The 22909-nt window shown below is 58.0% G+C and overlaps 1 protein-coding gene across 4 annotated transcripts; it reads right to left on the reverse strand.

The window, feature by feature from the left end:
• Positions 1 to 781: 781 nt before the first annotated feature.
• On the reverse strand, positions 782 to 21868 carry RARG (retinoic acid receptor gamma). Of its 4 annotated transcripts, XM_023257107.2 has the most exons (10): positions 21647 to 21868; positions 20834 to 20900; positions 16768 to 17102; positions 5613 to 5761; positions 5250 to 5391; positions 4462 to 4622; positions 4097 to 4273; positions 3483 to 3687; positions 2881 to 3039; positions 782 to 2083 (listed from the first exon to the last, which is right to left on the reverse strand). In XM_023257107.2, the coding sequence occupies exons 3-10, from the start codon at positions 16952 to 16954 to the stop codon at positions 1884 to 1886; spliced, it is 1380 nt and encodes a 459-aa protein (XP_023112875.1). In that variant the 5' UTR covers positions 16955 to 17102; positions 20834 to 20900; positions 21647 to 21868; the 3' UTR covers positions 782 to 1883. The 4 variants fall into 4 exon arrangements, with proteins under 4 accessions (XP_023112875.1, XP_023112876.1, XP_023112877.1 ...); XM_023257108.2 differs by lacking the exon at positions 20834 to 20900; XM_023257109.2 differs by lacking the exons at positions 16768 to 17102; positions 20834 to 20900 and having other exon boundaries at positions 21647 to 21864.
• Between the last annotated feature and the right edge of the window lie 1041 nt (positions 21869 to 22909).

A 22909-nucleotide genomic window follows, 5' to 3' on the forward strand; every position in this document is an offset into this window, starting at 1 on the left:
ATCCTCAACCCCTCTCTCTCCCACAAGCACAGGTCATTCTTGAAGGCGGCCAGGTACAAGGTAGGCAGGGTGCTGTCCCAGGGAAGAAGGCGGGCCCCAGGGTGCGGGGGAGGGCAGCGTGGAGGGGGAGTCACAGAGCGAGGGGGGAGAGTCCAGGGGCACAGTGGGAAGGCCTGAGCGGGCTGAGGATGGGAGCTGTTGCAGAGGGGAGGCATGGAGGGGCAAGGATGTTAGTACAGAAGGTAACAGTGGGGTCATGGGGATGAGGTCACGGGGTGGGGTGGGGTCAGAAGGGGCAGCGGGAGTGATTTGTAAGGTGATAGTGGGGTCGTAGAGTCAGGGAGCTCATTAAGTAAAGGGAGGGGTGGTGTAAAACAGAAACACTGTAACTTAGATGCAGGCTGCGGTTCTTTTCTTCTGGGGCCAGAGACCCTCACGAGAACCAAGTGCAGCTTCCATGAACCCCTTCCCCAGAGATGGGCAGATATGCACATACACGTAACTGGGGGTGGGGACAACTTAAAAGACCTCCGGGCCCATTCACACCTCCCCAGAGGCCCACCGCATCCAGTCTAAGAACACACACACCTGGTGGCTGCAGGAGGCCCAGACACGCGCCTCCCGCCCACCACCGCCATCCAGACACATTTCATCCGATTTCCTTGGTTTCCCTAAGAAAGCTGCAAAATCCGGTAGATTGGGAGCTCACCTTCCTCACCCAGTCCCTCTCCAGGTCAGCTAGTCATGTCCCCTGCCACTTCCCAGAGAGAGCCACATGCCATGAGTTTCCATCACTTTATTTTGCAAAAATAGAAAACTCAGCAATATGCGATACAGCGGGGAAGGGGAGATGTAAACAGAGGGGAGGGAACAGCACCCTGACCCCCCAGAGAAAAAGGGGAGCCAGTGGGAATCTTATTTGGCAGCTAAATACAAACTGGGGATCGGAGGAAGAAGGGAGGGGTCACAGAGGCCCTGGGCTCCCCCTCCCAAGACCCCTGGAGGAAGGGGTCAAGTCCAGGGTGTAAACAAAAGCTAATAAATAAATAGAGGTTTCCTCTGGGTCAGGGAAGGACCAGCTAAGCAGCGCCCACCCCCCACTCCCTGGGCCAAGCTGCTCTGGAGATCAAGGGGGGTAAGGCACTAGGGGGAGAGGGATCCCCTGGCCCCTCTGTAGTGTAGGAGCGTCCCTGCCCCGGTGGCTGAGATGGGAGGCAGGGGAAGCCCAAGGCACATGACAGGGCTCAGGTAGGGGCTTGTAACGGAGGGCACAAGGTCAACTCTGGGCCCAAGCAAAGAGGTGCCGAATGTATGCGCATCTGTCCCTTTCACCCTCTGGCCCTCCACAGAAATGCAGGGCCCAGCCTGCCCCAACCTGACCTGGCACGAGGATGGGGCACAGAGGGCAGTGTGAGCCCAGCAGGTGCATTACGCAGCATGAGGCACCAAGGGCAGGGGCAAGAGGGTGGGCTCAGCCCTCCCCCTGCGCCCCTTTTTTGGTCTCTAGTGTTCCTGTTTGCTCCCAGAGGCCTAAGCACCTGGCAGAGGAAGGGGCTTTGGAACTGGCAGGGTCTTCCTCCTGCCCTGGGGAGCCTGGGACCCTGGTGTCTGAGGGGCAGCGCCGAGATTTGAGAGTCCAAACCCAGGCTCACTCCTCTGCCCTCTCTCCTGGTGGGAGCAGGGCAGGCCCCCGAGACAGGAAAGGGAGCCAGTTAGAACAAGAAAGGGATGAACACAGAGGCACCCCTGGAAACTTTGGCAAAAACAAGGAGCTCACTGGAAGGGGTGGAGAGAGGGCAGAGCTCGTCCTCCCCCAGTCACTGGCAGTGTCTGGGAGATGGTCAGTCTGCTGCCTGGAGCCCCAACCCCCATGGCAGGGGAAGTCAGGGGCCCTGGTCAGGCTGGGGGCTGCAGGCCCCTTTGCCCTGACCCCGGGGAACCTCATCCTCGCTAGAGGCCTTGGGATGGGGACCAGGCTGCGAGGAGTCGTCCTCAAACATTTCAGGGTTCTCCAGCATCTCTCGGATTAGGGGAGGCATCGGGCCTGGAATCTCCATCTTCAGGGTAATGGCCCTTTCTGCTCCTGCAACAGAGGAACAAAGGTTCAGGGGGACAGAGGCCCATGCCCCTTGAGGCCAACTCGCTAACCTTTCTTGGCCTTCCAGGGGCTCCCAGCACAAGCCTGCCACTTGTCTGTCTCAGATTCACCCTCTCTTCTGCAGAGCTCCTGGGGGCCACTCCTCTGCCTGCAGCTTCTACCTGCCTTCTCTGCCAAGCCCGTTGCCATTCTTTCAAGCCATCCCATTGTTCAGACCATCTCCTCAAAGATCACACCGAGTCCAACTGTCACCTCCACTCCCCAGGCACTCCATCCTCCTATGTCTGTGACTGGCCAATTGTTGCTAGGCCTGTTCTTACTCACATTCGTAACAATAGCTAGTATTTATTGAACACCTACTATCTGCCAGGCATCCTTCTGAACCATCAATGTCCAACAGAACTTTCTGCGATGATGGCATTATCTGCTTCGTCCAGTACAGTCATCACTAGCCACTGAGCACTTGAAATGCAGCTACCGCAACTGGGGAATGGCGTCGTTAATTCAGGGCGGTTCTAAGCCCGTTGTGTTAACTCGTTTAGCCTTCTCGATAGCTTATGAGGTAGATGTAAGTATAGCCCAGTTTACAAACATGAAAACAAGGTATCAAAAGTAAAGGAATTTGCCCAGAGTCTCCCCACGAGCCCGTGGCAGAGCTAGGATTCCAGAGCGTAGGCCGCCCAGTTCGCACCCACTCTGTTCTTGTCTCTACTTGTCTGCCTGCCTGTGCTGGGAGACCAACAGCTCCAGGGAGAGAAAGGGGAGGTTCCCTCATGACTAACCCTTGGTGCTGATGCCCCGGAGGTCAGTGATCTTCATGAGCATCCTTGGGAACATGTAGGGCTGGCTGGGCCGCCGCCGGCGGGCATAGAGCCTCAGGGCTTCCAGCAGTGGCTCCTGCAGCTTGTCTACTTTTTCAGGTTCCTCCAGGTCCATGCGGTCTACAGGAACAAGCACAGTGCAGTGAAAGAGAAAGAAATGGGGGACACAGTGACAAGTGGCTGATCCCCAGCTGTCCCTGACCTATGGCACTCCAAGCCCCAAACTCTGTCCTATCAGCCCTTTGCCTTATTGTTCCTGGGCCTACCCAGGCCACTTCCCCTGCTCCACGCCCTGTACCTTCTCCCCTCTGGTAAATCACTCCTGCCCACACCCCTATCTCGGCACCAGTATCTGGGACCTCCTCAGCTCTCTCTGGCTCTTCTCTCCTTTCTGTTCTATGCTCCAAGGTGCTAGAGGGCCTGTCCTGGGTCTGAGAAGTCTGTGGATGGGGCAGGTGCAACAATCCCAGGGAGAGGGACCAAGGTCTGCTGCCGGGTCAGAGATCAGGTGTGGGCTGTGGTGGGAAAGGAGTCTGAGCAAACGCCAGGGGGCGCCCCTGCACCTCCGCAGATGAGGCAGATGGCGCTGAGCAGTCCTGTCTCCGTGTCATCCATCTCCAGTGGCAGGAGCTGCCCAGCAAAGGCAAAGACGAGGTCTGTGAGGGGCCCAAAGCCGGCGTTGTGCATCTGTGTCCGGTTCAGAGTCAGCCCATCAGAGAAGGTCATGGTGTCCTGCTCCGGGGTGTACCTTGTGCAGATCCGCAGCATCTGGAGGTGGGCAAGGGGGAGGGTTAGTGCTGTTTCTGGGGAGGACCACATGTCCGGTGGGGAGAAGAGGCGATGGCATGTATATGGAAGGTGAGGAGGTTAAATCCAGAAAGAGGGCAACCTGCAGCAGGCATGGGGAGGAAGGCAGAGGTGGAGAATCTGAAGCCTGGGGAGGGAAGGGGAGTCAGAAGGAGGCAGAGTGTCCAGAAGCGTAGGATCGGGTCTTGGGGAGGGGAGTTAAGATGAAAAAAAAAAAAAAAAAAAAAAAAAAGCTTGGGTTTAAAGGCGATCTGGGGAGTCCCAGAATGGAGGGGGAAGGAGAGATAATGAAATCTTTGTGGTAAACCAACTCCTTGGGCTCACATGAGGGTCAGGCCTGGTGGGAGACATGCCACAGGGCTTAACTTACCAGGATGTCTAGGCAGGCAGCCTTGAGCAGAGTGATCTGGTCAGCAATGCTGAGCCCTGTAAAGCCAGGCAGCCGCTTGGCAAACTCCACGATCTTGATGATGCACTTGGTGGCCAGCTCACTGAACTTGTCCCACAGCCCCAGATCCAGCTGCACCCGGTGGTCTGCACTGGAGTTCTACAGGGAGGGCAGGTTGGAATGCAAGCTAAGCCCCGCCCTGGGGGCTATCTTCCTTCCACCCAAACCCCCAGCTCCCCCCTCTGCATTCTGTTGCCTTTCCTTGTCCCTCAGCACCAGACCATGGCCTCAATACAACCCGTACCTAGTCCCCAAAGCGAACAATCCCCTGCCCTCACTGGACTCACCGTGGTGTATTTGCCCAGCTGGCAGAGTGAGGGGAAGGTCTCCTGATGAGCTTTGCTGACCTTGGTGATGAGCTCTTCTAACTGAGGGCTCAGCTCATAGCTGTCAAGCGACCCTTCTTCCTTCACCTCTTTCTTCTTCTTATTCCGGTCATTCCGCACAGCTTGGGGGCAAAGGCACGGGAGGGTCGGGACCCTCAGAACCTCCCTCTGGGTATCCCCTCTCATCCTAATATCATGCGCTCAGTCCTTATCCTGAACATCTATTCCCTGGGACCCTAACCACTGCCTCAGTTTCCCTAGCTCCTACATTAGCTCCCATTCCCAGGCTGGCTCTCTCCAGCCCCACCCAGGGCCTGCAGCCCCTGCTCCCTTCCAGAGCCATTCGGCTCCATCCTGCCCTTCCTGTCACCCCTCAGGAGCTAGGGAGGGGGGGCAGGATATGCGGGCGGCAGGATATCCACTTATAGCCTTGGCAGCACAATGGCGCAGGGGAGGGGACTGGCAACCCCCCCCCCCAACCTCCCCATAAAACAGGGCAAAGTGAGCTGGTAGGTAACCCCCACTCACTCATTCAGAGGAAGGATTAAGCTCTGAGAGGGGAGAATGGCAAGGGGTGGGGCCTCCTAGGTGAATGGCACTAACCAAACAGGACTGGCCAGGGAGGAGGCAGCATCCCAGGGCAGGCCAGGTCTCAGAGGTCAGAGAAGTGGGGGTGGCCAGTGGGAAGAGGGCAGCAATGACAGGGGAGGGCGGGAGGGCTCCTGCTCAGGCCAGCGCTAGGGGCCTACCTTCTTTGGACATGCCCACTTCGAAGCACTTCTGTAGCCGGCAGTACTGGCAGCGATTCCGCGTCACCTTGTTGATGATACAGTTTTTGTCGCGGTGACACGTGTACACCATGTTCTTCTGGATGCTGCGGCGGAAGAAGCCCTGGAGTTGGGGGTGGGGGGTGGGCAGTGAAGCAGGATGCTGGGAGTACCAGCCTCTCTCACAGGCCCTGCGGGTCGCCCCAGGCTGGACCCAGCCCGCGAGCCACGTGTGTGCAAAGCAGCTCCTCCCCACTCCGTGGGAATGGCCACCCACGCACAGCGTCCTGCCCCTCTGGTCTGGACCCGGAGGCCCAGCGCGCCCCACCCCCACTATGCACACACCTTGCAGCCTTCACAGGAGCTGACCCCATAGTGGTAGCCAGAGGACTTGTCATTGCACACGAAGCACGGCTTGTAGACCCGAGGAGGTGGAGGGGGCGAGGGCGAGCTGGGCACCATCTCCTCTGAGCTAGTGCTCTGCGTCTCCACCGCTGAGGGGGAAAGCAATGACATGAGGGTCGGGGGAGAAGGACCCCTCAGATCTCCCCGGCATCCTCACTACACAGGCACACCCCATTCCCACTTGTCCCTCCAGCTCAGAGATGACAACACCATCATCACCACAGCGGCTTAAAGTCCCAACAACCACGCACGACCCCATAGTAAACACTTCCAGAAACCCCCGAACAACGGCTACCACGGAACAGTCCTGTCTCCGTGTCCTGTCCCGCCGCAGTCTGGCCGTCTCCCTGCACAACAGTGCCAGCCCGAGCCCTCAGATACTGCCAGCCCTCATGACACTGCGAGGTTCCTCAAATTCCAGGCCAAGGCCATCTTGGAAGTTAACTTCTGGGCCTCAGTTTCCCCAGCTGTGAAGTGGGTAGGTGGAGGGATTATGGGCTGTGGCTCTGCACCCTTCAGTCACTCTCTGTCACATCGGTCCACCTTGCTGGGTTATCTACTTCCCATCATCCTCCTCTTCCTGAGGCAATAGATTTGGGGCTGGGTAGGCAAGCACCAGCCACCTGTAGCTCGCGCCTGGATAAATGACTCAGTACCCCAGGTACCCCGAGGTCAAAGAGGACCTTGTTCTCTCTCAAGTAGTACAGGGTAAATAATCCTCCAATTCTCCCTCTCATACCCCCACCCCCCCGCCCCAGATAACGGCCAATGTCCTTTTTCCCAGAAACCACTGAGGCAGTGGAGGAAAGGGGACACAGGTATCAAGAAAAGTAGGTTAGCAGATATGCAACAGCCCGATTTTACACCTGAAGGAACTGAGGCCAAGGTGGGGAAGTGACCAGCCCAGGAACACACTGCCAATTGATGGTGGAGCCCAGGCTCTCAGGTTCTCTGACTAGACCTAAGTGGCCAGGCAGGGAGTCTGAGAAGTCAAGAAGTCGGGGAAGGAGAGACTGAGGTATTTGCTCAGAGCCTCAGGTTGAGAAGCGGTTGGGGGTGTAGCAAAGAGGGAAAAGTCAGGTGACAGTGGGTAAACAGGGCTCCTGGGGGAGGGGGAGGGGAGCTATCTCTGGACCCTCTCTGAGCCTATGTCTTCACTCCTAAACTTTCCCCACAAATACCCAATCGCAGCTCAAATGGGGCCTCGGCCCACGCCACACGGAAGGGGTGGGAGTGGGCACCCTCTGTTCAGGAGGCTGCTCAGTAAACCTTTTTCGGTTTGGGGGAGGGGGGGTTGGGGTCTGTGGTTCATCTTCAGAGGCAGAAAAACCTAGAAATTATTCAACCTGTAGGACCCGCTGCCCAAACCTAGAGGGCCCAAGTTAACGCAAGAAAACGCGAAGACCCTCCCTAAGGAGAGTCCCACGCACCCACCTCAAGAGCACCTTCTTCCTTCTAACCCGCTGCAGCCCACCTGGTCAAAAGTCCGCCCCATACCGCCAGAAGGGCAGAAGGAATGCCCAGGATGCTGGGGTTCCGGGCTAGCTCCACCCACCCCACAGGAGGGAAGCCCTCCCCACCCCCCAACACACACCGACACGATTAGCATAAGAATCCTGCTGGAGTGAGATTCCCCAATGGAAAAGGACAGAGAAGAGGGGAGGAAAGAAGGTGCCTCGAGTCTATTCAGGCCCCAGGGCGGGAGACTCCAGGAGGGGCACTGAGAGACGTGGGGCTGGCTGGAATGCCTTTCAGGACCCCTCCTGCAGTCCTAGGAGGGCACACGTGCTGCCTGCAGGCCAGTGCGTGGGGTGGTGCTCACTCAGGCGCTGACGCCCTCCCTGCCCGCAGAGCGCTGCCTCATTTCCTCTCTTGCGAAAGGGCCCTGGGTGCGGTCAGACTGGCATAGGGCAGTGCCAGGCAATTATAAAGACTGGGGGCCGCAAGGAGACAGGCCTGGGGACAGCTTTTCCTGTCTGAGTGGTACTGTCACCCCTCTGGCACAACTCGGCCCCCTGAACCCTCGAGTGCGCCCCAGTGGCTCTGGTCAATCTGAGGGTGAAGGGCACAAGAAGGCTAATTGGGTCAAGCCTGCTCAGATTCCCTTCTTCAGCCCTGGGCTGAGACCCCACCATCGGGATGCTGCTCCCAGGCTAGGCAGGGGCCCCTGCTGGGGAGGAGGGGGGTGGGCTCTGGGTTTTTCTCCTTTTAAAGCCCAAATTGCTGAAATTGAGGAAATTCCTGGCCAGGCTGAGCGGAGCTTCAAACAAACTCTTTATAACCGGCTGTAAACGCTCCCAGCTGCGAGGCGCAGGACTGAGAAGCCCAGACTCACAATCTGATACACACCTCCTTGGAGACACTCTCACACATCAACAACAGTCAGGGCACAAAAGTAGACATACTACCAATGGCTTCCTATGTCCCAACAGGCCCCTGGCACCGAAGAGCACACACAGGCGGGCGTAAAGGCACATTCACTCCAGCCACACTGTGGAAGTGAATGCACAAATCATAAAGCTGCCCCCCAACATCCAGCTTCCCATTTGCAAGGGAGCAGCTCAGCTACCAGACAAACACCCGGGCCTGCCAGCGCAGCACCAGGACACCGCCAAACACCTACAAACACACCATGTGGCCCTCCCCTCAAGGGACCTCTTTCCTTCCCTGCTTTAGACACAGGTCTCAACTACTTTCTAAAAGTGTGTGGAGCAGGCCTGAAGCCCACTGAGACCCTAGAGGCCAAATTAATTGGTCCAAATTGAAATGCAAAACCATACTGCCAGCCAAGTGGGGGGGGGGAGGGGCTGCCATGCTCCTGGAAAGGGCTGGATCCCTACCCAGCCCCCACAAAAAGCCCTCCTGGGAGTCTCTCCACCTCAGCACCCCTCCCAACATACCCCAATTCCCCTTTCTATTGGACAGTGAAAGGAAGGTTAAGAATTCACCAGGATTTGGTGCAAAGCAAGAACAGTTCCATGCTTTCTCCACCCTATAAATGCCACACTTTTACTTCTTGCCGCACCCCACCCCAAAGTACAGTCTCCTGTTTGCCACCTCCCTCCTTCAGTCTCGGAGTTGTTAAATCTGAGCAGCTCTGCCCTGGAACCAAAAAAAAAAAAAAAAGGAAAGAAAGAAAAAGAAAAAAAGAAAGAAAGAAAGAAAAGAAAAAGAAAAAGAAAGGAGAGAAAAAGAAAAAAAAAAAAAAGCCGAACTCGTAAACAGCGCTGCCGAGTGCCAAGCAGCGAGGCGCGTTGGCGGGGGCTCGGTGACCCCGCGAGCGCACTCCCCCAGCGCCCGCCGCCCCGCCCGCCACCCGCCCCTTCCCAGCTGCCCCCAAGCCCCTCGCGCCGGCGTCCGCACCGGGCTACCAGCGCGGTCCCAGCCCGGGGTAAATTTGGGGGGTGTTCCAGGCTCCCCTCTCGGCTCCTCCCTACGCCCACCCCCGCCAGGCACTTCGGCCCAGGCTTCAAAGCCGCCTCTCATCTGGACTTCATTTTTACTGCCTCTCAGTCCCCAGCTTTTTATTACCGCTCTGGAAAGGGGTTCCAGGGCCCCAGGCCTGGCATCTCCCATTTCACAGAGAGGGGAAGATGGATATTTGGGGACCCAGTAGTCTTACTCTCCGTGCCGCTGCCTCCTCCAGGCCACCGCCCCCCACCATAAACAGGCTTTGCTTTAAACTTTACGCTTCCTACTGAAGTTGTGTGTGTTGGAGCCCTAGGAAAAAGTCATCTCTCTGCATACAATCCTATACACATTACCACACAGTGCTTTTTAAGATGGGGGAGGGGGCGCCAGAGCCGAGCCTTCTCCTGGTTGTGTGCACAACCCGGTGCACCCCGCACGAAGAACACACAGGATGAACTCTCGAACGCAGCACTTTCCAAAATCGCCCCCGCAGCCACGCAGGGGCACACGCCTTCCCGGCCTCACGCCACAAACATCCCTACATAGGGCCGTGCGGAGGACCTGACAACGCTGTCGGAGGGCGACATTGCGTGGAGAGACCCCCTACCCTCACACCCACACTGCCGACGCCAGGCGCCGCACACTCCAGGGATTCACACGCTCTGCAAATATTTTTTACGCTCTCAACTTCCCACATGGACCCTACTAATGCCACCCACGGCCCTGGGTGCTATATCTCTCCTGGGCCACGGACCTGCGGGCACAAGCTACCAATAACACCTCGGTTTCTCCCTATCCCCAGGAATTCTGGAGTGGCATCAACCACAGCTCCTACCTAAACACCCACCATAAAAACCACACACACTCCAAACACTAATGCACACACCCAAAGGAGTCGCTGAAGTCCCACGTTTAAAGGGCCAGTACCTCTCTTTCGTACACACCCGCCCCTCACATAGAGAGGGTGAGAATCTCCGCTTGCACCCCAGTTCCACCTTTTACACACGGAAAGAGTGAGCCGCTGCTTCTCCTGCACCCCACCCCCCCACCCCTGGGCTCTGGTACCTACATTGCAGACTGGCGGGTTGCGGCCAGGCAAAAGACTCAAATCCGGCGAAACAGGAGCTGCCCGTGGCTCTGCGCAGCAAGCCGGCCCCGGGCCCCGACGCCCCGTACAGCCGTCGCGGACCCGGGGCAAATGTTTCCATGCAGTCGTACATCGCGACCCGGCTTGGAGGGAAGCTGGGTGCTAGGAACACCAAGGACCCGCAGCCGATTCCCCCTCCTCCCCCGGCGGCGCCCCGCTCCTGGAGGGGGGGAGGGGGAGGGCTAGCATAGGGCGCCAGGCTGCATGGGGGGTAAGGGGTGGGCGGGGAAGAGGGGGATCCCCAGCAGGGGAAAGGGACTGGGCGGGGCGCAAAGCCAGGGCCGCCGCTTCGGCCGCGGGCCGGCTCGCTCTGGGCGCCTCCGCAGCTAACACTGGGGAGACCTTTTGTAAAAGCGAAGCCCGGAGGGGTGGGGGGTGGGGCTTGGAGAGCGAAGGGGGCCGGGCACTAAGACGAGCTGAGCTGGGAGTGGAGCGCACACTTACACACACTCGCACCCGGCGCGCGCTCTTGCTTAGACACATACCCGTGCATGCATTTATCTAGGCAGGCGCCGCATATTTGCAAATATGCATAGTGCGCATGCATTTTTTCTGCACGCACATAAAATCACAGAGGCACACAGACATCTATGCAAGCACATATTTGTGCAAGCACATCTGGCTCGGGAAAATGCTTGCAAGCATTCTCTCTCCACAGCCCCGAGGCTTTGCACGCATTTGCACTTCGGCGCGTGCCCTGGTCCGGGATGGGGGGAAGGAATGGAGGAACCAAGCACACGCATTTCCTTTTGAGTTTTCCCCCTATCCCTCCCAACACTCTTTGCACACCAGTCATTACAGGCTGGGGTGTCAGGGAAGACGGAGGAGAGGGGAACATGCAGGTTCCCAGCGCGGGGCAGTTCTCCCGGGCCCGGGGACCTGCACTACCTCCACCCCCTCATTCCCAGGCCTGGCTCCTCCCTCTCCCTCCGCGCGCGCGCTTCGAGGCCGAACCGTACATTCCTGCGGCTCGGCGCGCGCGGCCTCCTCCTTCCTTCCCGTTCTCCCCACCCCCGGTCGAAGGGCCGGAGCGCGCTCCCGCCGTGAACTCTCCGGGAACCCCCCTCGGGGCGGGTGGCCGGGCGCGCTCACCTCCTCCTGACCCGGCCCCGCCCCACCCCGCCCAGGCCGTCGCCAGCGCCGCCGCGGAGTCCCCCGCCCCCTCCTGCGCTGCCTGGAGTCTACTCCTCCTAGCCCGAGCTGTCCTCCCTCCGCCGCGGCCCGGACTGCCTCCCTCCCCAGTCCCCGTAGCCCCGTCGCGCGACCGACGCTCCCCTGGCGCTCCACCGCGTCTCTCACTGCCCCTTTCTCGAACCTGACTTCACTTTCAGAGCACAAAACTCCCACCCCAAACTGCCCCTACGGTGCCAACCGCGCCTCCGACGAAGCTGCCCTGCTGAGTGCCAACTCCCCTCCCCCAGACTTTCTACCGTGCCAGTTGCCCCAAACTGCCAAGGGCCCCTCTCGGCTGTAACTGCGGGTCCGGTCGTCAACTGTTCTCACAGCCATTACATATCCCCCCCCCATTGGCAATAACAGCCCCTTCTCCCCTTCAGTGCCACACTGAGTGCCCTTCAGATCTCAGAGGGCCGCCTCGCTGTCCCCTCGGTAGCCCCTTCCGGGCACTGAGCGCCCTCGCCCGGCGGAGCAGGGGGTGAGGGGGGCGGGGGGTTGGCCACGTCAAGAGTTTGCCCTAGCCGCCCGGCCGAATCGGGGACCCTGGCCCCGGGACAGCTCCAGCGGCGGCGACTCCCGGAAACCGCCCCCTCCCCCGCGCCCCGCCCGCCCGGCCGCCCGGCCGCCCGGCGGGCCGGCCCAGCCGGCTCTGTCAGCGCGGCTCACACGGGGAGCGCCGGGGGAGCGGGAGAGGCGCCCGGCCGGCCCCTTCCCCCGCCTGGCGGCTGTGGCTGGGCCAGGGCGGGGCGCGCTTTTCTAAGAATCTGTTGTACCGGGTGGGGGGCGCACTGGGGGTGCTGCAGGAGTGGGGCGCCAGTTTGGAAGAATAAAAAGCAGGAAGGGGTGCCAGAGTAGGCAGGGAAGGGAAGGCGGGCGCGGAGGAGGGGCCGGGGTGGCGGCCGGGTACGGGGAGGCGGGGGGGGGGGGGGGGGGGGCAGGGCTGGGAAGGAGGGCCAGGCTTGTGGATGCGGGGGGCGGCGCGGGGTGCCAGGCCTGATTGGGGGGCTCGAAGTAGGGATGAAGCGGGACTGCAGTGTTCTCTCCAACCCAGTGTGAGCTCCTTGCTGTTGCCCCCAACCTGAAATACCCCATTTCTGAAGCCAGCCCCCCCACCCCCAAAAAAGGGGGGGATGATAGATTTCTGAATCAGAATCTGGGCAGTGGTAAAAAAAAGAAAATTAGGTACAAAATGGGAAATACCCCCCAACCAGGGGGAAAGAGCCCTGATTAGTCAACTCCAGGCTGTCAGTACCCCCCCCCCCCTCCTCCCAAATCTGAAAGGTCCCAATTAAGTCAAGCCTGCCTGGTTGGTAATTAGAACCAGAAGTGGCCAGGCCACAGGGAGGGGGGTTGGGAGTGGGGCACAGGAGGGGGGTGGAGGGCTCCAGGAAGTCATGAGTCCTCAATAGCTCCCCCTTTCTCTTCACCAGATGCACCCCACTCCTCATCACCCCATCTGTGGTGCTTCCCAGGCATTGCAGGGAGAGGGGGCCTTTAAGGGACAAGGCATTAGAGTGCCAGGCCCACCCTTCCCGTCAACCCCAACCCCCCATTCTAGGCAGTCTTATTTAGTACAGCCTTGAGGAGAAGGTAAGAGGATGGGGGGGGATCTAGTGCCCCCTCTTATCCCCAAAGTCCCCCCAGCCCTTATTGCAGCAATTAGACCCATTAGCCTTCTAGCATTTCATGGGAACCAGATGTTCTCCACCAGCCTGGTGGGAGTATGAGGGGGGGTTGCTGCCTGACTCACCCCCGTCCCCATCTATGATCCCCACCATCACAGTGCACCCCTCCCCACTAGAGCCCCACAAAGTCAAGACCCCGGAGGCAAAGAGAAGCATACCCCTCCCCCACTAACAAGGCCATTAGCACTGAGAGTCTTGTATGGTCACCCCTCAGAGCCTCTACAACCCTGGCAAGGATGAGTTTGGCCAACGAGGGACTGTGGAGGGAGGAACAGCTAACTCCTTATGCACCCCTCCTTTTCCCCCCCTCCTGCCACCTTCTGGATGGGGCTGGAGGATAACTGGCTCTGAATTCCTCCCCCTAAATTCTCCTTTTCTTCCAAAACCTTCCCTCAAAAAGGTGAAGAGGGGGCATTTCAAAGCAAGAAGCCCCACCCCAAGGGTAAGTCCTAACTTAGGAGTCCCACCTGAAGGGCGGTGGGGAGGGGTCTCTGGAGGAGGGGGCAGCAGAAGAGAGAAGGGAGGTGTGAATGGGGGACGGGGCCCAAAGCAGGGGTGTAAGGAGCGCTGGGCAGGATGGGGGCTGGGACTGGGTAGGGGGCCAGGAGAGGGGGGGTGCAGCCTGGGCCCCAGCGGCGGCGGCTTGCCCAGCTCCCCCCGCCGGAGAGGTTTCCTGTTGCAATCAAAGCCCCGTTTGTGTAGGCCTGGAGTTGGAGCCCGAGCCTGAGCGGCGGAGACCAGGGAGGGGAGGGGAAGGGAAGGAGGCAGTCGGCTGGGGTTTTTTCCTGGAGGAGGCCTCACTGCCGCCTGCTTGCCACCCTTACCCGCCTGCTTGTTCTGCTGGCCTCTCCCAGCGTCTGGGTTCTCTCTGTGTCTGTGCCTTTTGGCCTGTGTAGTGCTCTGTCACCTTGCTTAGGTCTCTGAGTCTCTCTTTTTCAGTTGCTTTTAAGTAGAACTCTTTTTCTTCCTGTGCCAGCCTGCCCTCAGTTTCTCCATGTGACTTAGTGTGGTGCCGCCTGGGCTCCTTGCCCCAGGGACACCGTCACCAAGTTCAGAGGATAAACAGGGCTAGGTCCTCACCACCACAGACATCTTCTCGAGAGGGGGAAGAGGGAAGTGGGTCCCTCCCGACCCACTCTGTTCCCTGTAGGCTTGTCAAAGCAAACAGAACACTTCAGTGTTCATAAGCACGGAGATACAAAGAGACACGGACCCCAGGGTTTCATGCACACGTGTGAGCACACGCACGTGCACACACATACACACCTCTGCCCTCCCATGCACACAGGCCTGTGCTTGTCTCTGCGGCACATGTCCCCCTCCCGCCGCCCCTCCTCTCCTCCACCACAGGGTTCTGAGATGCCTGCCTTACCCACTCAGGCCCCTGGAGAACCCCAAGGGGTGGGGCAAGATTTCCCTTCTCAACGTGGATGTCTCCAAGGTGCTAGGGACCCAGCAGTAGGATCCTGGAGGCAGCCTCAGGGAGAAGTTGCAGGTTCCCTCATGGACCACCCTCCCTCCCATAGACTAAGAGAGAGACACAGACTCAAGGTGAGTGTGGCTTTGGCATCAGACTTAGGCCTCCAATCCCCCTCCATTGGGTGGCTCCAGGCAAAAAAGGGACAGCAGGTCAGAGAAATGAGAGACTAGACCTTTTCACCCCTCAGCTTCTCTCCCACTGTGGGAGGTCTCCCAGACTCCAGGATCCCTTCCTCTCCCCTCTGCCTCCTCATTTACCACTGGGTGCTGCATGCTCCACTCTCGTGCAGGCTGTCTGGACCCAAGCCTTCCCCTCCTCCCCACCCCACCAACATCTCTCTGCCCGGGCCTGTCTCCTGCTGCCAGCCGCACCCTCTCCAGCTACCTGCCTTGGTTCTGGCTCCTCCCTTGGATTTCTCCTTTTGGCCCCCACCCCCTCCTTCAGGGCAGCCTTGGGGGATAGAGCCCAGGGTGACCCCTTCCCCAGTCTTGACCTTACTTTGATCCCTGACCTTGATCTCCATGCGTCCAGGGCGCAGGGGCCCAAGGAGAGCTTCCCTGGGGGCTTGGCCACTGGCTCTCAGCATTCCCCCACTACCATTCTTTTTCTCCTCTCCCACCTTCCTCCCTCTGCCTTAGTGGCTTCTCCCAGAACCTGAGAAACTCAAGTCCCAAGGGACCGAGTCGTGTGGTTCTCTGCAAGAAGTACATTCATGTGGGAGGATGGTTTCTTCCTACCTCCCCAGGCCCTGGGACAGATTCATGGGGTGTAAATGAGGTAGGGGAAGCCCAGCTGAGGTTTCCAAAAAGGGGGGCTTTGTGCTCTCCTGTTCACCTGCATGCCACCCAAATAACCCCTGTTGGGCTACAGACATGCCACTGGCAGGTCTCACCAAACACCAGACACACCGTCAGCAGCCCTATTAAATACCGCCTCACTCCTCACACTGACTCTTTGTTGCGCACACTGGAATTTTGTATATGAGCAGAGTCTCGGGGACATGCTGTGCACACACAACTGCATGTGGTCTACACACACACACACACACACACACACACACACGCCTTCTCCAGATGAGCACAGTCTTTCCACTAAAGCTGCCAGCCCCATCTAGTCACCCCTTTCTTTACACATACACACGACCCTCCGACTGCCCCTCCTGAAGGCAGGGCCCCTTTCTCCCACCTCCCTCTCCCTGAGCTTGTGGAGCTTATAAAGGATGTCTTTATCTTTTTGTCTTTTTTTCTCCATCTCTGTTTCTATGCCTCTGGAGCTGCCCTTCTCTGTGTCTCTCCTCCCATCACCTCTCTTTCTTTCCAGGTGAGGGCTTCTCACATGTTCACCCTTTACCCCACTGAACCTGGCGGTCCAGCCCTCCAGCTCATGGGCACCCACGCCTGTAATGGCTTGGTCAAGAAGACCAACTACCAAGTGGGAGGAAAGGAGATCCAGAGGGAAGAGGAGAGGCCTAAGGCTTGTCTGCTGTCAGCACTCAAAAGCTTAACCCAAAGAGGGCAGGCCTGAGGGACAAGTAGGGATCTGCAGCACGTGGGCACCATGCCAGACCTAGAGGGAGGGGAGGCATCCAGAACACACATGGCTGGAGGAGAGGATGCTTCTGGAAACACCCCCTCCACCTCCCTGGATTACTTATGGTGCAAGAGCCACCTTCTTTGCAACTGATTCCACCCTCCCTAGCACCAACAAGAGACTTTCCTGACCCCACACATCTTTGGGCACCTGGCTCCATTTCATTTCCTTTTTGTGCTGCCAGCCCCTAATTGAGAACAATATCACCTCTCTATCACAGTCAGCTGGTTGGCCTTCCAGACTCCTCCATTCCCCAGGGTGCTTCCTGGTACCCACCACTGCATGCAGGCAGAAGCCTCAGACTTCACCAGACCCAGCCTTGGCTGCCCATGCAAAGTGTTCCCCACTGCCGGTTGACTCGGGAGGCGATTGTAGACCCCAACATTCTAGACATCTTGGGCAAGAGAACTCTCATTTGCAAACAATGCCATTTGCGCCACATCCAAACCCCCTCCTGTCATGGCCACCCCTGTCATCTACTCCATTAGATCAAACCCCCATCCCTGCCAGTCTTGCTAACTAGGGTGCCAATTTTCTGTAGCACCCACCCTCCAAATGTCTTCCTATTGCCACCTGCCCTCATCCCCCAAGGTCCCTGAGACTCACACAGAGAGGCCATCTCCTTGGGGAGGTCAGGCTGGCCCAGGCCCCGGAAGCTAGGACTCAGCATCTCGAAAGGTGGAGACCCCCTGAGAGCCCCTGGGAAGGCAAAGGGGAAGCCAGCCCCTGGGTAGCCAGATCCAGGCCCCAGGACACCAGCCGCTGCAAAGAGTCGTTCCTTATTGGTGGCCATGGCAGCTGCGGTGAGGGAGGCTGAATCCCCTGGGGTCTGCAGTGGGCGGGGGAGGTCTTCAGCCACAGCCCCCGCCCATGCCCACTGCCCCAGCCTGGGAGGCTCCGTGCCCGCCCTTCCTGGCCTGCCCACTGGGTCTCCAAGAGTCCTAGGGAGAAAGAGAGGAAAGGGAGGGATGAGAGAATGATCACCCTAAGGTTCCAAGCCCCATGGCCCTCTCTCACTTGGAGCCTTTTCCCTGTATGCTTCCAGGGTCTGTACTGCCCTGCCTCAGGGCCCTCTATCACATGGTAGAGGGCAGGGCAGGAGCTAACACAGGTTGAGAAAAACTCCCCAGGGAAAGGTAAACTGGTTTCCAAAGTGAATAATGGTCTTAGGACTCCTGGCAGAGAGGACTCCCAAGCTGAGAAGGGACCATTAAACACCAGTGGGCTAGACACTTGATTCAACCTTCACATCAACCCTGTGAAGTAGGAATTATGATTCCCATTTCACAGAGGAGGAAACTGAAGTTAAGTGACTGGCTTAAGGTCCCATGGCTGTAAGTGGTGGAGCCAGGATCCAAACTCTCAGGGCGCGTGGCTGGCTTAGTGGTGGAACATGCAACTCTGGATCCCGGGGTCGTGAGTTCAAGCCCCATGTTGGGTGTAGACCTTACTTTATTTAAAAAAAAAAAAAAATATATATATATATATATATATATATATACACACACACACATGTGTGTCTATATACATGTATATATATCTGTGTGTGTGTGTGTATATATATATATATATATATATATATATATTCAAATTCTCTACTCCCCCGGGGAAAGCAAACATCTCTGTTGTAACTTTGGGGCCCTACACCTCTCTGAAGAGGAGTTGCAGTCCGGTGAGTAGGAACACTGACTCTGGAGCCAGACGCCCTGAGTTGGTCCCCACCACTTGTTAGCCGGACCTTGGGCGTGTTACTTAATCTTTCTTTGCTGAATTTAGTTTCCTCATTTGTCAACAGGGAATAATAATAGGGCCCACTTCATAAGGCTGTTGCGAGGATTAAATGATTTAACATATGTAAAGTGTTTTGAATGATATGGGGCAAATATTACATGCTGTGTGTCTCATGTTATTTCTCTTTGTACCTTCTCTTCCTCAATACCTCTCTTGTAATTAGCATTTCCTTCTGTCTCTATCTTCCTCAATACTCCTCTCCCAGTTTCCTCTCCCAGTTCTCTCCAGTTACCCCTTCCTCACTCCCTAACTGGTCTTGCATTCTCTCCTTCAAATCCATAGATGCTGATGGCCACTGTGTGCCAGGTATGATGCCAGGGAGCTCCTCTCCTTGTCCTCCCCTTACTTTGCTTCTCCATCTCCTTTTCTCTGTCTTCTCTGAGCCCTCTGCTTCCAGGAAGACCTCCCTACATCCTATCCTCCCTCCAATGTAGCCTGCCCCTTGAGATTTTAAACCTGAGCTCAAGGGAGGGAGAGAGGAAGGAGGAAGAGAGGAAATGGGAATCCTAGTGCTAGGCAGGTGGTTTCTCTCCTGTTGTTCTGATAAGGGAAACGTTGGCTTTTTCAGGAGCCCCAGAACCACCCTCTAGGGAGCGAGGGGTTGGGAAAAGTCACCCCAGTCTCGGTAACTCCTCTATCAGCCAGAACCATAATGGATTGAGATGCAGAAGGACAGAGAAGGACTAAGAATGAAACACAGAGACCATGGCATGGGCAGGCCCAGAGGTAGGTGATAGGCATTTCTGTATCTCCTTTTATTAGTCTTTGCTTCTAGACTCAATATATCTCAGTCTTTGTACCTCTGCTTTCCTTTCTCTCCCTTCCATCCTCTTTTCTTCTTTTCTTTTCTTTTCTTTTCTTTTCTTTTCTTTTCTTTTCTTTTCTTTTCTTTTCTTTTTTCTTTTCTTTCCTTTTCTCTTCTTTTCTTTCCTTCCTTCTTTCCTTCCTTCCTTCCTCCCTTCCTTCCTGCCTTCCTTCTTTCCTTCCTTCCTTCCTTCCTTCCTTCCTTCCTTCCTTCCTTCCTTCCTTCCTTCCTTTTCTTCCTTTCCTTCCTTTCCTTTCTTTTCTATCTCTCATCTACTCTGGCCTTCAAACTCCTGAGGCTAAACTATCAAGGAAGTTACAGGAACTCAGACTCCAACCCCACCACGCTTCACTCAGTCCCCATGTATGAAGCTACCCCTGTTCCTCACCGGGCATCACCCATATCCCCAGCACCCTCAGACTCCTTACCCCAGTTTCTCCCCAGGCCCTGAAAGTCTGAGCCCCAAGCCCCCAGGGTCCTTCTCCTTTTCCTTCCCCTATTCCCTCAAGTCCTCATCCCTGGTTAAGCCCAGGTGGAGCCAGGAGTCCGGGCCCCAGAGGCCCCTGGGCCATAGCTCAACAGGCTGGGCCACATTCCAGGTGGATTAACCCCTCCAATGCCAAGGGTGAGAAGCTACTAAAGCCCCCCCATCTTTTTCAGACTGCCTTAGACAGGACCTGGGATCTGTCTCCAGCACCCACTGTCTTTGCTTCTCACTTACAGGTGGGAAACAGAGACCTGAGGGTGGGGTGGGAGGACTTCGGGGTCCCAGAGAGGGATGCTCAGACTCCTGGTCCTTACCAGAGAATGAGGCTGTAATGAGTGAAGGGCAGCCCAGCTCTCCCCCAGACTTCCTCCTAATTTCCCTCAGAGAAGAGACTTGAGAGTTGAGTGGAGAGGGGAAGGAGACAGAGAGACATCCCATTTCTGAGCCTTGCTTCCTATCTGCCCTGGCTGGGAAGGGAAGGGGAGGGTCTTAAGTCCTGGGTGGAGGAAGGGACCAAGGGATCGAAGACAGTGGTACAGAGAGTAAAAGGCAACCCTACACTAGGGACCCAGATGCCTTGGTTCTTTGGGGAACCTGTGGAAGGAAGAGAGTCCTTCTTTCCTCCCAAGATGCCACCTCAGATGGAGGTGGGGCTGACTAGGGGAAAGGGGCCCTTACAAAGCTGCTTCTCTTAGGGCTGAGGTGGAGTTGAGGGAGGGCATGGATGAAGGGGGCTGCCGGATGGGGGGGGGGGCGCGTCTCCCTGCTGCCCTGCCTGCTCTAGAGCCTGGAACAAAGCTGCTCTTGTCGGCTGCTCTCCACCCGCTGCCCCCCTCCCCTCTGTATAAACACGACCACCTTTTTCCATGACCCCATCTCCAGCCTGGGCGGAGAACCCAGGCATCCTCTGCTCTAGCCTGGGCCCCCAGCCTGCTCCCCAGGAGGCAGCGGTGGCCTGGGTTTCCCTGGCCTTGTGCCACCCTTGGGGGAGTCCAGACCCTTGAGCTCTCCACCTCTCATCCCCAGGTGCCCTCCCTCCACCCCACTGGCCCCAGGGAGGGGCAGTGCCCAGGAGGCAGGCAGGCAGGCAATGCCAGTGGAATGTGTGTGGGCAATGGAGGGCACGGGCAGGGTGGGGCAGAGGGGGGAACTGGAGGTGCCAGTTAGGTGGCTTTCTGAGCCAGGGGTGGGGGTGTGCCGGGGCGGGGGTGTGTGCCCTATGCTGCCTACCAGACTTTAAGCTACAGCGTGCATGTGTATGGGTGCGTGCACGAGTGGGCATGTACGTGTGCGTGTGTATGTCCATTTGAGATACCCAAGCTCCAGGCGCCCTGCATACACTGCCCCCTGCCCCTCTTCCTTCCTCTCTTTTCTTGCCTCAAGGGTATGGGACACTGCCTATGGTCCTCAACCCCAATTCAGCATCTGAGGAGGAACAGTAAGGGCAGGAGTCTCAGACCTGATCTGGGATTGCAGCTGTCCTGGACATGCCCTGCCCCCTTCAGGGGGCACAGTCATCTCAGCTTCTTGCCTTACAGACACCTCCTCAGGCTCCCCTGCCCACCCCCCACACCCATGCATACTCTTACCCTCTGGCCACCTGCAGAGATCCCCTCCTACATACTGGGTCAGGCTGAGGGGACTGGGCTGTAACTGCTGAAGACAGAGAGGCATGTCAATGGGGCTCCCAGACTACAACTCCTAGGTCTTCCGGCTCTTCCTTTGTTCCCTTTGGGCTCCCCTCCTGAATACTCCTGAGGAGCCCCCATCCTTGGCTAGAAGGAACCAAGACTCACCCCCTACCTGGGGACAAATGAGAGGGAACATAGAACTGAGGGTTTAAGGGACCTTCACAGACCCCTACCCTATCCACTTGTCTCTGCAAACTCCTGGACCCAGAGGGCTAGGAGCGCTTGCCTCTGGATGCTTTCCTTGCTTTTCTGATGTCCAAACTGGGCCATTCCACTGGGGAAAGAGGAACTTGGACCAGTTTGGACCAGAAGGCCACCCCTCAGACTCCCCTGGGGAAGCTTGACCAAGGGCTGGCCAAGGTCTTTCCACACGGGAGGGAACCCTGGCTTCCCTCACACTCCAAAGCACAAAAGTAGGCTAGAACCCCTCTGCCTGAAGACTCGTCCCCAAGTGCTCTCCCCACTATTCACCGAAATGCAGCTTTGCTGAAGCCCAGCCCAGCCTCAGCCTGTCTAAATCTTCCCCAATCCCTCTGGCATCGGGGCTGACCCCCAAGTCGGGCAGGAAGCCCCTCCAGCCTTGTGGACCGCCCGAGCAGCCCCGGCAGGGACTGAGCGGCGTCGCTCCCCAGCGCCCCCGCCCCCAGCCCACCTCGGCGGGGACCCGGGCGTCCGCGGGCGGCGGCGAGCCTGCTTCCCCGCCTGACTCACCTGGAGGGGAGGGAGGGGGAAGGGAGGCCGCTGAGCCCCAGGTCCCGGCGTCGGGCGGTCGCGAGGATGCGGCGTCGCGGTGTCAGGGGCTCACGGCAATGGGGGGCTCTGGGCGGGGGGGGGGGCACGGGCTCTAGGCTGGGACTGTCCCGGGGCCTCTCGGAGCCCGCCCGCCCACGTGACCGCCCCAAAATATCCGACACATTTTCTCCCAAACCGCACACTGACTCTGCAGGCGGGGACACGGAAAATATTTTCTTTCTTTTTCTCCCTCCCCACCCCCCCCACCTCCCTCCCAGCCCGGCTCCCTCCTCCCCCTCCCGCCCTCGCTCCTCCCTCCCCTGCCGCCTGCCCCTGCCCAGCTCCCTCTTCGGTGCCCTGGGGCTGGGGGGCGGGGGTGGGTGGGAGGGGGACTGGGCGGGGCAGCCCAGGACGCCTGGGTCTCTGCCCCTCCCATTTGCTGGGCTTCCGTGGCTCCATCCCCAGGAGGCCGGGCAAGGCTGGCAGACGAGGTCAGTGTCCTGGGCCCATGATGCCACCCTTTCTCTCTGGCACTTTTCCTCTTCCTGCCATTTAGGGGGACTGGTTGAGTTCTCTGGCCAGGCTGTGTGGTTCAGTGTGGCCAGTGTCTGCTACCTCCCCAAGGGAGGCGATGGGAGCTGTAGTCTCACCATCCCCCGGGTGGAATGATGGGGCAGGGGTATGACAGAGCAAACGCCACAGTCTTTGCCCTTTGCTTCGCCTCCACCTGCAGGTCAAAGTAGTCTCTACTTCCCCTGGCCTATCCCAGATGGTCCTTTGGTCCCAGGAGCAAACTGGTTTAACTAGTGGGATTGGAGGGTGGCGGTGCTGAGGCCCCCCGCCTGGAAGACCTCGTCATCTCACCCTGCCTTGAGTAAGCTCAGGACTTAGGGTGCCTGGGTCCCTGGCTGCCAAAGTTGTCCCCACCTTTGGGCTTGGATCTGGAGGGGGAGAGACTGGCGAGCAGGGAAGGAGGAACCTTAGCTGGGAGTGGGAGGGGCCTCTGTCTGGGTGTGAGGGAGAAAGCCCAAGCAGAGGGTGTGTGTCTGCCTTAACCAGCGCCTGCTTGCCTGGTAGATGCGCCACGAATGTTGTTGACTCTGGGTGTGTGTGTGTGTGTGTGTGTGTGTGTGCACGCGCGCGCATGCCCAGAGTCAGTGTCAGTGTCTGATGGGGAACACTCTCTGACTTCAACATGACCACCAAAGACTGTTAGCCCTAGAGTGGGAACCCAGGGGGTTA

Source organism: Felis catus, chromosome B4 (genome assembly GCF_018350175.1).
Source record: "Felis catus isolate Fca126 chromosome B4, F.catus_Fca126_mat1.0, whole genome shotgun sequence".
Lineage (NCBI taxonomy): Eukaryota > Metazoa > Chordata > Mammalia > Carnivora > Felidae > Felis > Felis catus.

Coding starts and splice junctions, on each gene's coding strand:
- RARG (XM_023257108.2), bottom strand. CDS start 16,954: ATGGCCACCAATAAGGAACGACTCTTTGCAGCGGCTGGTGTCCTGGGG. Junction 4,274..4,461: donor AGCTGGGCAAATACACCACG/GTGAGTCCAGTG, acceptor CCCTCCCTGTAG/AACTCCAGTGCAGACCACCG. Junction 3,040..3,482: donor CATCTGCCTCATCTGCGGAG/GTGCAGGGGCGC, acceptor TTGTTCCTGTAG/ACCGCATGGACCTGGAGGAA.